We start from the raw sequence: 16,043 nt of genomic DNA, 5'->3' as shown, positions 1-16,043 counted from the left end.
AGTAGAAGTCTGAGGAGGAAATTATGAGATGAGGCCAAAGAGTTGGTACCAAAGATAGAAGAGACCTTGGAATGCCCAACAGGCCCAAGAGGCAGGCTGGCCGCAGTTTGGATTCTCTTAGAGCCAGATATGCATCTGGGGAAGAAGGATCCTGAGAACATGGTATGTGGGGAAATGTGCCTCTGGGGAGCCAGGGTGCTCTAGTCCCAGTGCTGCTGCCAGCCCACTGCATAACCTGAGTCTTGGCCTTCCCATCCGTACAGAGAGGGGCAAGTGCACTAGAATTGGGAGCCTCAAACTCAAGTGCTTTTGGAAGACAACATGGGTGGAGAAGCCAGGTATATGTCAGTGTGAGAGGGAGAGGTGGGCCTGGTAGGTGGAGAAAGAATGTTGTGCTTAAAGGCATTCATATTCAGTTGTCTGAAAGACTGGCCAAACAAAATGCACCGGCTGGGCCAGATCGGGCCGCCCCAGGGAGTTGAGCTCCTTGGTCTGGTCAACCTGCAGGGTGCTTCCAGCTCTGAACGGTCCAGGGATCATCTTGTGACTGCAGGCCTTCCTTTCCTTTTTTTTGTTTTTTAATTATTTATTCACTTATTTTGGCTGCGCTGGGTCTTAGTTGCAGCACGCAGGATCTTCATTGCGGCATGTGGACTTCTTAGTTGCCGCATGCGGACTCTTAGTTCCAGCATGCATGTGAGATCTAGTTCCCCGACCAGGGATCGAACCCCGGGCCCGCTGCATGAGGAGCGCCGAGTCTTACCCACTGGACCACGAGGAAGTCCCTCTTTTTTTTTTTTTTTAATTGTGGTGAAATATACCTCACATAAAATTTACCATCTTAACCAGTTTTAAGTGTACAGTTCAGTGACATAAAGTACATTCATATTGTTGTACAAAGATCATCCATCTCTTTTCATCTTGCAAAACCAAAACCGTGTACCCATTAAACAATAATTCCCCATTTATTCCTCCCCCCAGCCCATGGGACTCACCAGTCTAATTTCTGACTCTGAATCTGACTACTCCAGTTACCTCATATAAGTGGAATCACATAGTATCTGTCATTTGTGACTAGCTTACCTCACTTAGCTTAATGTCTTCAAGAGTCATCCATGTTGGGGCATATGTCAGGATTTCCTTCTTTGAAAGGCTGAATAATATTCCATTGTATGTATGGACCACATTTTGTTTATCCATTCCTTCATTGGTGGACACTCAGCTTGCCTCCAACTTCTGGCTACTGTGAATAATGCTGCTATGAACGTAGGTATACAAATATCTGTGCATGTTCCTGCTTCCGATTCTTTTGTGTACATACGCCGGGAAGGGGCATGCCTTTTTTCTTTATGCTTGTGTTCCTCTTTCTCCTCCTCTCTTCTTACATTGGGCGTTTCTGTAGGTTCTGCCCCTGGAAAACAAGATGAAGGATGCCCGCCGCTTCCCAGTCATCCTGTCTTTGGGAATGTCCATCGTTACTGCCCTCTACATCAGCATCGGGACTCTGGGCTACCTGCGGTTCGGAAATGACATCAAGGCCAGCATAACCCTTAACCTGCCCAACTGCTGGTAACTCTATGGGCTCTGAGGCGGTAGGGGCTCAGGGCCAGTGGGAACAGGAACATATAGGTCACTTTCTCCTCCTTTCTGCAGAAGGTAAACTGAGGTCTGGAGGGTCTCCACAGGGAGAAGCAGAGCTGATACTGGAACCCTGGGCTCTGGATTCTGTGTCCAGGGAGCTCTTCTTCAGCAACAGCCTCCCATGTTGAGTGAGGCCTTGATAGCTAGCTTAGTATGAGGAAGGACATGATTTAGGAAGAGAGGGGAGAAGTCAGAGTCCTTGGTCACCTAAAGAGAGAAAGGAGGCGCACAGAGAAGGGCAAGAGGCAGAGAGTGGAGCCGGTGGGTGGCTCCAATTACATTTACTAAGGCTGCACTACCAAGTCCTGCAGAGTAGCTAGGATGAAAAAGTAGTAAAACAAGAACCAATTAGGGAAGACCATTAGAATCTGGAAAATGTTTATATCAAGTGACCCAATTCATATAACAGTTAGCTGACCCAGACTTCAACACTGAATATTTAAATAGACAGATGAACCCCTATCACATGGTGCACTTTCTCCCACACTGAGGCATGTCATTAATGACCAGGTGCCTGTCTTTTTAAGGGTCACTTGGAGGCTTAATTTGTCTAAATGGGGCTCCTTTCCCAAGTTGATCAGTATCATTCACCAAGCATTTACTGCATCCCAATTACACGCAGATGCCAGTCTAGGCACGTGGTGTGGAGGGTGCTGATGTGAGTAGACTATGATTTTGAGCTTCACCGTCTTCCTCAGCTCATGGTCCCATGGGAATGGGGAATGGATAGTGTACGTACACAAAGACAACATAGAACAGAAAAAGAAGCCCTCCAGAATAGTGGAGAGGACTTGGGGACTCCCAAGGAAAGAAAGTACATTGGAATGGGAGAACAGGGAATCTCCCTGTCCAATGAGAACTCCGTCCAAACAAGGACAACGACAGCACCTCTGAATCCAAGACCCAGTTACACCAACTCCTAGCTCCTGGTCATGGATGGTTTATTTAACTTCTCTGATGTTCAGTTTCCTCTTCTAAAAAGCAGAGTTATCATGCGGATTAAGTTGGGCATGCCTAAAAGCATCTGCAATGTAGTAGCACCTCCTCTAAAGATGGGAATTTTTAAAAACAGGTGGGGTTTGCACAGATGGAAAGGGAGTAGAGAGGGTGTTCCAGGCAGCAGAAATAGTGTGAGCAAGAAACACAGAGATGTGGAAGTTTGCCTTTTTAAGGAATGGACTAAATATACACAGACACAGTCATACAGGTTTATTTAACATGCCAGATGCATCTACCACATTAGTGGGCTAAATGAAAAAAGCCTTATCTCCATTGGTCAAAAAAGGCATCGATAAAACTCAGCATCCCCCATCACATGTTCTCCTGCCCCCAGTCTGAGGCCTGCAAGTAACCCTGCCTCTCCTTTTATCCCCCAACCCTCACACAATCCTCTGTGTAGACCACCTCTTCCCTCAAGGATTTGGGATTCTGCAGTTCATTCAATCACCTGGAAGCATTTGTTGAGAGCCTGTTATATGCCAGGTGCTTTGGGGGATCCAGAGAATTCCTAAGAAAGGAGATTACAGAAGACCAGATCTTTTAGACCCAGGTTTTTTGGTCTTCACCACTTATCACTTGTATCTCCCTGAGCAAGGTACCAGGCCTGAGCCTCTGTTTCCTAAAATCTAAAATTCAGCGTCAAGTGATGGTGGTTTATGAAGGCGTTATATTACCCATACCTGAGATTCTTTTTATGTAGAGATGACCCTCTCAACGGTTTCCATTTGAATCTGTGATGCTTCACTGTATTTCCACTGCATGCTCTGCTGTGACTTCCTTTCATAGAAGGTCCCTCCCCATCATTTTCAGACAAGGAAACATTTGCCTGTGGGACTGTTCCAAGGTCAGAGGTTAATGTACAAGGAGGCCAGGGACTTCCCTGCCAGTCCAGTGGTTAAAACTCCACACTTCCAATGTAGGGGGCTTTCAATCCCTGGTCGGGGAACTAAGATCCCACATACCTTGCAGAGAGGCCAAAAAAAAAAAAAAGCAAAAACAAAATAACAAGGAGGTCAGGTGTCAGAGCACATTGGCCTTGAGAGCACTGCTCTGGTTTGTCCTGCAGGCTGTACCACTCGGTCAAGATCCTCTACATAATTGGCATCCTGTGCACCTACGCCCTGCAGTTCTACGTCCCTGCAGAAATCATCATTCCCTTCGCCACCTCCCAGGTGTTAAAGCGCTGGGCACTGCCTCTGGACTTGTTCATCCGCCTCGCCATGGTCAGCCTGACATGTGAGTAAAGAGGCAGAGCACCTCGTTGCTGTTTTCCTGAGGGTTATCAGGAATCAGCCAGATGGCAGACAATAGTCATGATAACCAGCATTGATTGCATACTAACTGTGTTTCAGGGACCATTCTAAGGCTTTCCAAGTAGTAATTCATTTCATTTATGCTTTAGGGGCAGCTTAATTCTTACATGTACCTAATTAGACAGATTTACCAGTGTCCAGCTTGAGGGAGTGACAACTTATCAAATAATAATCACAATAAGAACTGACTTTTATTAAACACCTACTATGTGCCAGCCACTGTGCTAAGCTCTTTCTGTTCCATATTTCATAGTATCTTATTCAGTCCTTGCAGGAACTCTTATGAGGTAGGACTGTGATAAACTCTACTTTGTAAATGAGAAAGCTGAAGCAGAGAGTGATAAGTAATTGGGCAGGAAGTGCCAGAGGTGGGATTTGAACCCAAGTCCAGGCCCATCACCCTTCACCTCCAGGACAGAGGTTGAAAATGGTGGCCAGTGAGTCTAATCTGGCATCAGAGGTATGTTGTTTCACCCTCATAATGTTGTATAAATTTGGGCCAACATTAAAAATGTGGGAGAGGTCTCACATACAAATGCAGATTTCTAATGTTTGGGGGAATAATAAAATGATTTGGCAAACCTAGGGTCACATCCCCATTGGCAGCAGTTCCTTGGCCTCCGATGGGCTGGTATTCACCTGTTGGCTTCAACTGTCCCCACTCACCCCCTCGGCAGCCCAGCTTGTGCTCCAGGCCCTATGATCCAGGGTGCCCCTTTCTGTAAGTATTTTAGTGGAGGCGAAGATGATAGAGATTCCTGTGTTGTGTTTGCCATGGCCCAGCTGTCCCTAAGCCTCCTTTTAATTGTGATTCTTGCTGTGCTAGACCAGCCCATATAAATCATGGGACACTGATTTTCTTCCTTTGAAGTTATTTGTTCCCAATTTGTCCTAGGAGGTAGGGACACTACCCTTCAGAATATTAGAGTCTCCAGAAAGATCAATGAATTTGCCCCAGATATGAAGATAACAATTCCTTAAGCTTCTGTATGCATTGCCCCAGTCAGTACATATGCAAACAGTTACTTGCAAACAAGTAATAATAATAAAGTAATAATGAAATAATAACAAAAATAGCTTTTCTGAGTGTTTTACACGAATTAACTCATTTAAAACTCTAACACCTGGGCTTCCCTGGTGGCACAGTGGTTGAGAGTCTGCCTGCCGATGCAGGGGACACGGGTTCGTGCCCCGGTCCGGGAAGATCCCACATGCCACGGAGCAGCTGGGCCCGTGAGCCATGGCCGCTGAGCCTGCGCGTCCGGAGCCTGTGCTCCGCAACGGGAGAGGCCACAACAGTGAGAGGAACGCGTACCGCAAAACAAACAAACAAACAGAAAACAACTTTAACACCATTTGCGGTATGACCCATAATACCTAAAAGGATAGCTACCATCCCCGTTTGGCAGATAAGGAAAAAAGCTGAGAAACGGGTGGAGACTTACCCAAGGCCACACAGGGAGAAACCAGAATCCTGCCTTCCAGTCCTGTTTTGTTCTGTTATACCACACTCCACCCCAGGAAACCTGGGGGAGCCTCCTGGGCTTTCTTTGTAACTAGGAAAATTGTCCATCAGGTAAAATAAAAAATGTAAAAGCCCAGGCCTATAAAACAGCCTACAAAAAAAACTATATACATAATATATAATTATATATAAAAAATTAAACATATAATTATATATTACATATAATATATAATTATAAAATATAATTATATAATTATAATTATATCACATATATGTATATATTATATATATATATAATTTCAAAATCTTTATTTTAGCTTTTAGTATTTCTTTGTTAGATGTTTTCTGACATGTATATAAAACCTGGAGAAGATACTGCTTTAGAGGGACCCTGTGATCTTGTTCCCACCGAAGACCCCTTTCTATAAATAATTTCACATTCTAATTGTTTGCAAGTAAGAGGTTCTTGCAGTCATGTTACTTATTAATGTTAGTTCCACGAAGGTAGGGGTTTTTTTTTTTGTCTATTTTGTACATTGACACATTCCAAACAGCTGGACAGCTCCCAGCACTGTTATTTAGTGTTATTTATTAAGTAAGAGCTTAATCATTGAACACGTAGAGATTCGAAATGTACTTCCGTGGCATAAAAATTATCTTAGGCTAAAAGCATTAGAACAAGCAGCCACAGGGGGCGCAAAGCCTTATCTAAACTTCCTTTGCTGAATTAAGCAGGAACTTCTGAAAAATACAGGCACCATAAATCCCCTTTCTGGGAGATTTTCAATCAGAAAGAAGACTAACCATCATCACAGACTGAGTAATTACTTAAATTATCAGAGAATGTCATACCTTCCACTTGTTCTTGCATGGAAGCTATTTCTCCCCCATCCAGTTCCCCTTCTTTGTTTGGAGAGCCAATTCATCTGAAGGCTCCCTAGCCCGAAATAAACTTTGTCTTTCCTCCTGTTAATTGCCTAATTGTCAGCTAAATTCTCAGGCCCCCAAACACTTGAACCTGAATGGGAAGCGGGAAGGTTTTTCTCCCCAACAATATGAATGTATATATTTGAACAATAATTGGTCGAAAATGATTGAAAAGAGACACACCAAAATTTTAATGTATAAACCTCTAGTGAATGTGATTGGGGGGTATTACAGGAGTTTCAACTTTTTCTTTAAGTAACTGAATGTATGAGAAATAACTGATATATGTTTTAAGAGAAAGATTTTTAAAACAAACTTTAAAATTTTGGCTAAGCCTGGGAAGAGCCTTCTATCCCGTATCATCTCCCGCAGGCGTCTTGGCCATCCTCATCCCCCGCCTGGACCTGGTCCTCTCTCTGGTGGGCTCCCTGAGCAGCAGTGCACTGGCGCTCATCATCCCGCCCCTCCTGGAGATCACCACCTACTACTCAGAGGGCATGAGCCCCGTCACCATCATCAAGGACGCCCTGATCAGCATCCTGGGCTTCGTGGGCTTTGTGATGGGGACCTACCAGGCCCTGGACGAGCTGATCCAGTCAGAAGACCCTCTCACGTTTTCCAACTCCACCATTTTTATTCAGTGAAAATGGCGCTGCTTCTTACCCACCAGCACCTGACATTTAATGATATAAATCTCTTCTATATGCATTATCTATATTTTGCTGCTTTACCTTTCTCTGAGTCAAGTCACAGTGAAACAAGCACGGACTCAGCAGCTACAAGGTCTAGATGGTAATTTAAAAAAAATTTTTTTTAATTTATTTTCTTTCCATCTCTAGCTTTCCACTACACTGAGAGCTCTCTCACTGAAGGCTCTTGATTCCATTCGGGTTTTTGGCAATTCACACGATGAATTTCACACATTGAGTGGGGCTATGCAAGAGGAAGCCACCAGGGGGCATCCAAGAGGCAGCACCTGACAGAAGGAGGTGCAGCCAGCTAAGGCTGATGGTGATTTGGTAGACAAAGGGTGTCCTCTTTTCCAGATCTGTTTAAAGAGCAAAGATTAAGAGTGGGGACATAATCCATAATCCAGCAAGGTGTGCACAGCTCCAGCGTCAAGATGGACAGGATCCACAGGTCCATGGTGAGCTGCAACTCTCAGACAGAAAGGAACCACCATATTTAAGTCAAGGGCAATAAACTTTCTAAACAACTGGATAAAGTTTTGGCCCAATTCAAAGATCTCAACAAGGGACAGTCGTCACAGAAATGGATGTGCCAATGGCGGGGGGTTGGGGGTAGGGTGGGGATGGACAATGATTATTTCATTATTTATCTCTTGATTCTTTTTTTTTTCTTTAACCTCTTGATTCTTGCAACAAGCGTTCTTTCTTACCTACCACACACCAAGCATAGTTCAAAGTTCTTGTAATAGTTTGCAAAAATGGCGACAAATTCCTCTTGACAATGTGACATTGCAGCTCCCATCAAGAAGTGAAACCTATATCTCTACCCCTAGAATCTTGTCTTGGCCTTGTAACTTGATTTGGCCAATGGGACATTAGTAAATGTGACGCAAGCAGCGGTTTCGTGATGGCTAATGCATTGGAACTTTCATCGTGATGCTCTGCGTAGATAAGAGCACCAAGTGAAGAAGCCGGGGCTAGCCTGCTGGAGGAAGAGAGACCATGTGGAGCAGAAATGAATCATCCCAGTTGAGCCCCATCTCCCAGAACAGCCAGCCTGCCGACTTCCAGACACGTGAGTGAAGTATCCTAGACTATATACAGCCCCAGTCAAGCTGGCCTGGACCATAAATATTGCTCAGATGCTCCACAGAATTACGAGAAATAATAAATGTTTTTAGTTTTAAGCCATGAGATGTGGAAGCTTTTATGCAGCAAAAGCTAACTGATACATTTCTCTAAAGGGGATACACTAATGAGTGAGAAAAGAATCTCCGTCCTCCAGCTAGTCTGTTCTCTACTGGGGAATAATGACAGGTCATCAACTAAGTTAATACCATCATAGGTCCTTTTGAGGGCAGGGGGACACTAACTGCTCTGGAGTACTGAGCATGTCTTTCCACCGGTGGCACCATTAGAGCTGGATTTTGAGTAGAACTTGGGTCTCCCAACACTGAATCTGACCCTCCTTCCACTCAATCCTGCTGCCTTGACATTCCCGTGCCTTTTGTCATGTCTGACCTTGGCTGACAGCCAGGAGCCCCTCAACCCAACACAGCACTTCACCCTTCTTGGTGGTGACGGCTCCCTCCCTCCTCCCTAAAATCACTAAAATTGGGGAAAGGCATATAGATAAATGAGATGTTGTAGGCAGATCTGTAGTTTAGTGGGGGGTAAGGATGTTTCTTATTACACTCTCTATGGTGTTGGAAAGTGACCCATGCTTGTTTCAGCCTCAGTTTTAGGATACCATTTTAAACAGCCCTTTCCTGCTTATTTTTATCCATCATCCTCCCTTTGCAGCCTAGGGAAGTTACGGAGGGGTGAGGGGCGTGTCTGCCTCAATTCCCAAGTCCTGGTCTCCTGTTTTTGTGTGTTACTTTCTACCTGCTGGATTCCAGAAGGTACTTCATGAACACAAGCTCCACACCCAGATCCCATAGTCTGCAGAGTACCTGCTGGGAGATGGGACACTCATAGCCTCTGCAGTGGTCCACAGCCTACCTGGCCAGAGAGCTGGGTCATCATTTCTACATCAGAAATGTAAAAGACCCAAAGGACTTCCACCGATTGGTTCAGAGGCTTGGCAAAGTGGTCTTCCTCTCTCTGACCCTGTCTCCTCCACCTGGCTCAACTGTCACCCCACCCAACCTTGCTAAGTTTAAGATTGTTTTCTCTGTTATTAAAAAATGGTCACTCTCATTCTCCAAGGACAAGTCCCTACTGTGTAAGATGATCAGGTTAATCTTATCATTTAGACCAGTCTGGCTAAAGTTAAATCTTGGAAAGAAAGAAAGAAATTTAGCAACATGGATATAAGCAATAAAAGCAATCTGGGGAGACTTATTAGTAATTGTCAGCAACACTAAAGATACCAACTATTAGAATTGTGTGAGTGTTGGGGGTATTAAAATTTTTTAATTGTTTGATACTGGGTTTTTACATACACACACACACACACACACACACACACACAGAGGCTTCCCCAGCCCTACCCGCCTACTGATTCTTTAACTTTGGGAGCTTGCTTTTGAATCAAGGATCAGAGAAAATCATTCCGTTCCTCAGTGAGCACTTTCTAAGTGTTTTGCATGTGCTTATCTCATTTAATCCTTACGGTGAAACCATGAGGTATGTATTGTCATTGTTCTCATTTTCAGATAAGGAAATAGGCTTAGAAATATTGAATAACTTGCTGACGATCAAACATGTAGCGACAAATGGGTTCAGGACTGAAGACTTTCCACACCAACACTCCTCACTGCTTTGTAGAGAGCCCAGGAGAGACCTTTGAATGATGGTGGTTAAAGTAAAAATGGGAAAAATGTGTCCAGTGGATTACACATTTTAAAAAATTAGAAACCCCACAGCCTCTCTTTATAAGTAATAAATCAGCTGTGAACTGAAGAGGGGGTTTCTGGAGACTGTATGGTGATTCAGGAGCAAAGCAGGATTTCCTTGCCACCCTTCAAGTCTGCCTGATGCTATTTAAACTCTTCTCAGGCCTAGAGAGAAAAGAAAGTCTTCCCTACTTTTTACACAAAGATATTCTGATTCTGATACCAAAATCTGACAAAGCACACAGAAAAACCATGACCAAATATAAACATAAATACAAGCATCTTTGGGACTTCCCTGGTGGCGCAGTGGTTAAGAATCCGCCTGCCAACTCAGGGGACACTGGTTCAAGCCCTGGTCCGGGAAGATCCCACATGCCGCAGAGCAACTAAGCCCACAAAACACAACTACTGAGCCTGCACTCTAGAGCCCGTGAGCCACAACTACTGAGCCCACATGCCACAACTACTGAAGCCCATGCACCTAGAGCCCGTGCTCCGCAATAAGAGAAGCCACCACAATGAGAAGCCCGTGTACCACAATGAAGAGTAGCCCCCGCTCGCCGCAACTAGAGAAAGCCCGCATGCAGCAACAAAGACCCAACACAGCCAAAAATTAATTAATTAATTAATTAAAATATAATGTGCAAAATCATTATCTTTCCTACATACTAATTGTCATCAAAAAAACAAAATGAGTGGAATGATATCAGCAACATGGAGTGAAGAGCTACCTCTCTCTCTCCCCCCTTCAATCTACAATCCGTCAAACATCCACAACTCAACAAAGGCTCCTCTACCCAACACACCAGGACACTAGAGAATTCTAAACATCTGTATACCTAAAGGTGGGTAGACTGAAACACATAAAGGAGGCAGAACTGACTCTTACTGACTCTTACTGAGGCAGTAAGAATCTGCTTGCCAATGCAGGGGACAGGGTTCAAGCCCTGGTCCAGGAAGATCCCACATGCCGTGGAGCAGCTAAGGCTATGAGCCACAACTGCAGTCCAGAGCCCGCGAGCCACAACTACAGAGCCCACGTGCCACAACTACTGAAACCCACGTGCCTAGAGCCTGTGCTCCGCAACAAGAGAAGCCACCGCAATGAGAAGCTCATGCACTGCAACAAAGAGTAGACCCCGCTTGCCGCAACTAGAGAAAGTCAGCGCACAGCAACGAAGACCCAACACAGCCAACAATTAATTAATTAAATAATTTTTTAAAAAAGAAAGAAGTCAAAGACAAATACTCTATGATTTCACTTATATGTGGAGATTATATGTATTAAAAACTAATAAACAAAAACAAAATAAATGAACAAACCAAACTGGACAAAAACAAACACGTAGATATAGAGAACAGAACAGTAGTTTCCAGAGGGGGAGGGATGGGGGAGGGCAAAATGGGTAAAGGGCGTCAACTGTATGGTGATGTATGGAAACTAAACTTATGGTGGTGAGCATACTGTAGTGTATAGAGAAGTAGAAATTTAATATTGTACACACGAAACATATAATGTTATAATATTGTACACATGAAACATATAATGTTATATATCAGAATTACCTCAATTCAAAAATAATAATAAAAATAAATAAAAGGGGAGTTATTAGAAATCCTACACATAACAACAGGAAACAAAAGCACCTAGAAACAAACTTTTAAAATGTGCTATATCTATGTGAAGAAAAAGTCTACTAAGAGGCATAAATTAAGATTTCCATAAATAGAGTCATAATGCATGCTTTAGATGGGAAAACTCACATTGTAAATATGACCATTTTGCCCAATATAATCTATCAATCTAACTTAATCTCAATAAAAATGCCCAAGTAGATTTCAGTGGGGGGTTGAGGGGGTTAGGAGATTCTTAAAGTTATCTAGAAGGATTAATGGAGGGGGGAAATAAAATCATGAAAAAGGTAAAGTGGCCCTTTCTTATCAGATATTAAATATACTACATAACTAAAACAATTTGGTACTAGCATTAGAAAAGACTAACCAATGGAAAAGGAGAATACAAAAAAACAGATCCAAGCCTACAGAGAAATTTGATTAATATGAGGGAAACCTTTCAAATAAAATAAGGAAAAGATAGATTATTCAATATATGGTGTTGGGGAAACTAGCTAGCCATTTAGAAAATGTATTAGCAACAGTAATAACTTATTGGTGCTTACCAGATGCTGAGCACTGTTCTAAATGCTGTACACATGTTAATTCATTTAATCTTCCTAACAACGCTCTGACATTGGTATTACTATCATACTCATTTTACAGATGAGGAATGTAAGGCACAGAAAGGTTAAGTGACTTGGCCATGCCACACAACTAGTAAGTGGCAAACCCAGAATTCTATTAAGAATTAAAAATTAGATATTTAAAGGCAAAAATTAATAGCCATTAAAAATATACATCTTTATTTTTCCAAAGAAGACATACAGATGGCCAGCAGGCACATGAAAAGATGTTCAGCATTGCTAATCATCAGAGAAATGCAAGTCAAAACCACAATCAGGGACTTCCCTGGGGGCGCAGTGGATAAGACTCAACACTCCCAATGCAGGGAGCCCAGATTCGATCCTTGGTCAGGGAACTAGATCCCACATGCATGCCACAACTAAGAGTTCGCATGCCACAACTAAGGAGCTCACACACCACAACTAAGGAGCCCACGAGTCACAATTAAGGAGCCCGCCTGCTGCAACTAAGACCCAGCGCAACCAAATAAATAAATACTTTTTAAAAAAACCACAATGAGATATCACCTCACACCTGTCAGAATGGCTATCATCAATAAGACCACAAATAACAAGTGTTGGGGGTGTGTGGAGAAAAGGGAACCTTTGTACACTGTTGGTGGGGATGTAAATTGGTGCAGCCACTATAGAAGACAGTACGGAGCTTCCTCAAAAAACTAAAAGCAGAATTACCATATGATCCAGCAATTCCACTCCTGGGTATATATCTGAAGAAAACAAAAACACTAATTTGAAAAAATACATACACCCCAATGTTCATAGCAGCATTATTTACAAATACCAAGAGATGGAAGCAACCTAAGTGCACATCAGCAGATGAATGGACAAAGAAGATTTGGTGTATATACAATGGACTATTAGTCATAAAAGAGAATGAAAATTTGCAACAGCATGGATCGACCTGGAGGGTATTATGCTTAGTGCAATAAGTCAGACAGAGAAAGACAAATCCTGTATGCTATCACTTATATGTGGAATCTAAAAAATAAACGAATGACTATAAAAAACTGTGAGGAAAGAGACTCCACAGATACAGGGAACAAACCAATGGGGATACCAATGGGGAGAGGGGAAGGGGGAGGGATGAGACAGGGATAGGGGATTAAGAGGTACAAACTACTATGTATGAAATAAATAATATACTGTACAGCACAGGGAAATATGGCCATTATTTTATAATAACTTTAGAGGCTAATCTATAGAAATTTTGAATCACTATGTTGTACACCTGGAACTAATATAATATTGTAAATCAACTACACATCAATTTAAAAATAAAGCCACTCCACCCCCACGCAGCGAAGGCGGCAGCCAGATTACCCTCTGTTGAGCCACACCTGCGTCCTGCGAGTCAGCAGCACCTTATTGGCCGGGCAGCCTCCATTGTGAGGTAGTTCTGGTTTCCTCCTTACCAAAGACAGACAAGCCCTGAGCCTGGCCCTACATCCAGGCACCAGAACCTCCAGTCCAATGCTGTCTTATTCCTCCCAGTCACACAGTTCACTTTGCCCTAAAGCACTAAGGGCTAAACTGGGAGGGGCTGAAAGCCCGGGCGAGTCCCAGCGTGTGGCGGGGGCAATCACAAGGAGCCCTGAGAATCATCCTGAGATGAGACTCTCGTAAGTCCCCAAAGCCAAGTGAGGCATATAATCGACATCAGCGTCCCCCTCTCACCAGCGCCAGGGCCAGGCACCCTTGGGAATTAGAAGCCAGCGTCTCAGTCCTGCAGCTTTGGTTCCTCTGGAGAAAAACCCATGGGAGGCTGGTTCAAGGCTGTTACAGTCCTTAACCCTGAGCCACCACCACCTACCCACCATGCTGAAGATCTCATTGCTTGGAAGTGACAACAACAGCGAGCCCAAGTCCTTGGATGATGGGTCCAAGTCACTCTCGGAGAGTAGAAGTAGCATCACTTCAGAGAGTGTCCGCCCTGAAGAGGAAGCCAATGGATTATCGTAAGTGGTTGCACGGCCCTCCTCTATCTGAGGTCAGGCACTGCTACCTTCACAGAGCGGGGCCACAACTTCCTACTTCTCTCTTCTTAACACATTTATTCCCATTGAACAGGAGACACGTGGATTAAAGCCGAAACCTTCAGAATCTAAGAAGTTTGACCCATGTGGCTCTGGGTATTACACCTGTTTCACAGGTTTTGCAAAATCGCAGAGAGTCATCCCCAACATGAGCTTCTTCTTTTTTTTTTAAAATTAAGTAATTTATTTATTTAACCTGTGCCAGGTCTTAGTTGCGGTGCTCCGGGATCTTAGTTGTGGCATGCGGACTTCTTAGTTGTGGCATGTAAACTCTTAGTTGCAGCATGCGGGACCTAGTTCCCTGACCAGGGATGAAACCCGGGCCCCCTGCGTTGGGAGAGTGGCGTCTTACCCCCTGGGCCACCAGGGAAGTCCCCAACGTGAGCTTCTCAATTCCCACAACAATTTTCTATCTCAGGCTGACTGTTCTTTCTTCAGCAGTTTCAAGCTGCTTTCCTCTCTGTCGACTTCTGCTATCATTCATACTCTCTCTCCCTCTCCCTCTCTCCCTCTGTCTCCACCCACCAGCCTCCCTCTCCCTTCCTCATACAAACCCATCCAGGAAATAGAAGTTCACCTCCTAGACCCATGTCCCTACTTTTACTCCCATAAACTCAGACACGTGGCTCTTTTCCCCAGGGCTGTATTGCCAATCAGACTATTATTTAGTAATCAGATCAGATAATATCCATGGTATAGAGAGATTGTAAATGACAATACCCAGTGTTGAAAGGATGTCAGGAAACGCCCTCTGTCGTGTCCTTTTGGGAAGAATTAAGCTAGTACCTTTCTAGATGGCAATGTTGTAATATATGTCGAATCCTAACACATATTTATATAAAACATACAAATACTTATTTGGCCTATGCTTTCTTTTAACGTACACACACAAACAACTGGCCGTAGTGGCTGCTTCTGGCTAAGAGAATTGGGAGACTGAGAGGCAGAGATAGAAGAGACATTATGTTCACTACATAAGGTTTTTTTGGGTTATTTTTTAGTTTGTTTTACCTTTTGAATTTCATACTGTGTTACTTAGGGCTTTTTTTTTTTTTTTTTTGTCTGTGTTGGGTCTTCGTTGCTGCACGTGGGCTTTCTCTAGTTGCAGCGAGCCGGGGCTACTCTTCGTTGCGGTGCGCGTGCTTCTCATTGCAGTGGCTTCTCTTGTTGCGGAGCACGGGCTCTAGGTGCATGGGCTTCAGTAGTTGTGGCACGCGGGCTCAGTAGTGATGGCGCACAGGCTTAGTTGCTCTGTGGCATGTGGAATCTTCCCGGACCAGGGATCAAACCTGTGTCCCCTGCATTGGCAGGTGGATTCTTAACCACTGCGCCACCAGGGAATTCCCCTACTTAGGGCTTTTTAAGCGTAAGTAAATATAAATAAATAAATCCTTTGATCAGTTATACCACTTCCAGGAATTTTTCCTAAGGAGACAATAATGCAGGTATGAATGATAATTTTATTGAAGCCAGATCTTAACCTCAAATCTGGTTGTAATACTGACAATTGAGAAACAACGAGAGATTATTTAAAGTATGATACACATAGTGGGATACAATACAGCCATGAGGAGTGATGAAGGAAATCTATGGTTGTGTGAAAATATGTAGGACATACTAGTCATAAAGAAAATTAAAATACAGTATTATAATGGTTCTCCTTGTGTACAATCTGTGTGCATTTGTAGACAAGTAAGGATGCCTAGAGGAATGTTAAAGTGTTAAAAGTAGTTTTTTCCAATTGGTGGAATTTGAGTATTTCCTTTTATAATGACAATGTATCATTTTTCAAGGAAAAAAAAATAGAAACTTTTTTTTAAGTCCCTGGGAGCTCCCAACATGTGTTTTACTCCTCACAGCCCTGCTCTATGATGC

General features: G+C 43.5%; 2 protein-coding genes across 6 annotated transcripts in view; both read left to right on the top strand.

Moving 5' to 3' along the window:
• Positions 1-8,603, top strand: part of SLC36A2 (solute carrier family 36 member 2) — a 75,392-nt gene extending 66,789 nt beyond the window's left edge. For 4 of the 5 annotated variants that reach the window (XM_089909586.1, XM_089909587.1, XM_089909585.1 and 1 more), the window contains 3 exons: positions 1,403-1,569; positions 3,707-3,876; positions 6,718-7,092. In XM_089909586.1, coding sequence (XP_089765712.1) covers positions 1,403-1,569; positions 3,707-3,876; positions 6,718-6,989 — 609 coding nt within the window. In that variant the 3' untranslated portion in view covers positions 6,990-7,092. Of the gene's footprint in view, positions 1-1,402; positions 1,570-3,706; positions 3,877-6,717 lie in introns of all 5 variants that reach the window. The other variant, XM_030762809.2, reaches the window with a different exon arrangement.
• Positions 8,604-8,749: 146 nt separating this feature from the next.
• The window catches only part of SLC36A3 (solute carrier family 36 member 3), a 47,541-nt gene continuing 40,247 nt past the window's right edge, over positions 8,750-16,043 (top strand). The window contains exon 1 of the mRNA XM_022590187.3: positions 8,750-14,090. Within this exon, the coding sequence (XP_022445895.1) occupies positions 13,951-14,090 (140 nt within the window). The 5' untranslated portion in view covers positions 8,750-13,950. The remainder of the gene's footprint in view (positions 14,091-16,043) is intronic.

The sequence above is a fragment of the Delphinapterus leucas genome, chromosome 3 (assembly GCF_059928025.1).
Source record: "Delphinapterus leucas isolate spDelLeu-1000000601 "Yukka" chromosome 3, BTC_Dleu_Yukka2, whole genome shotgun sequence".
NCBI lineage: Eukaryota > Metazoa > Chordata > Mammalia > Artiodactyla > Monodontidae > Delphinapterus > Delphinapterus leucas.
Note: the sequence above shows the minus strand (reverse complement) of the source record. Positions and strands in the feature narration are given on the sequence as shown.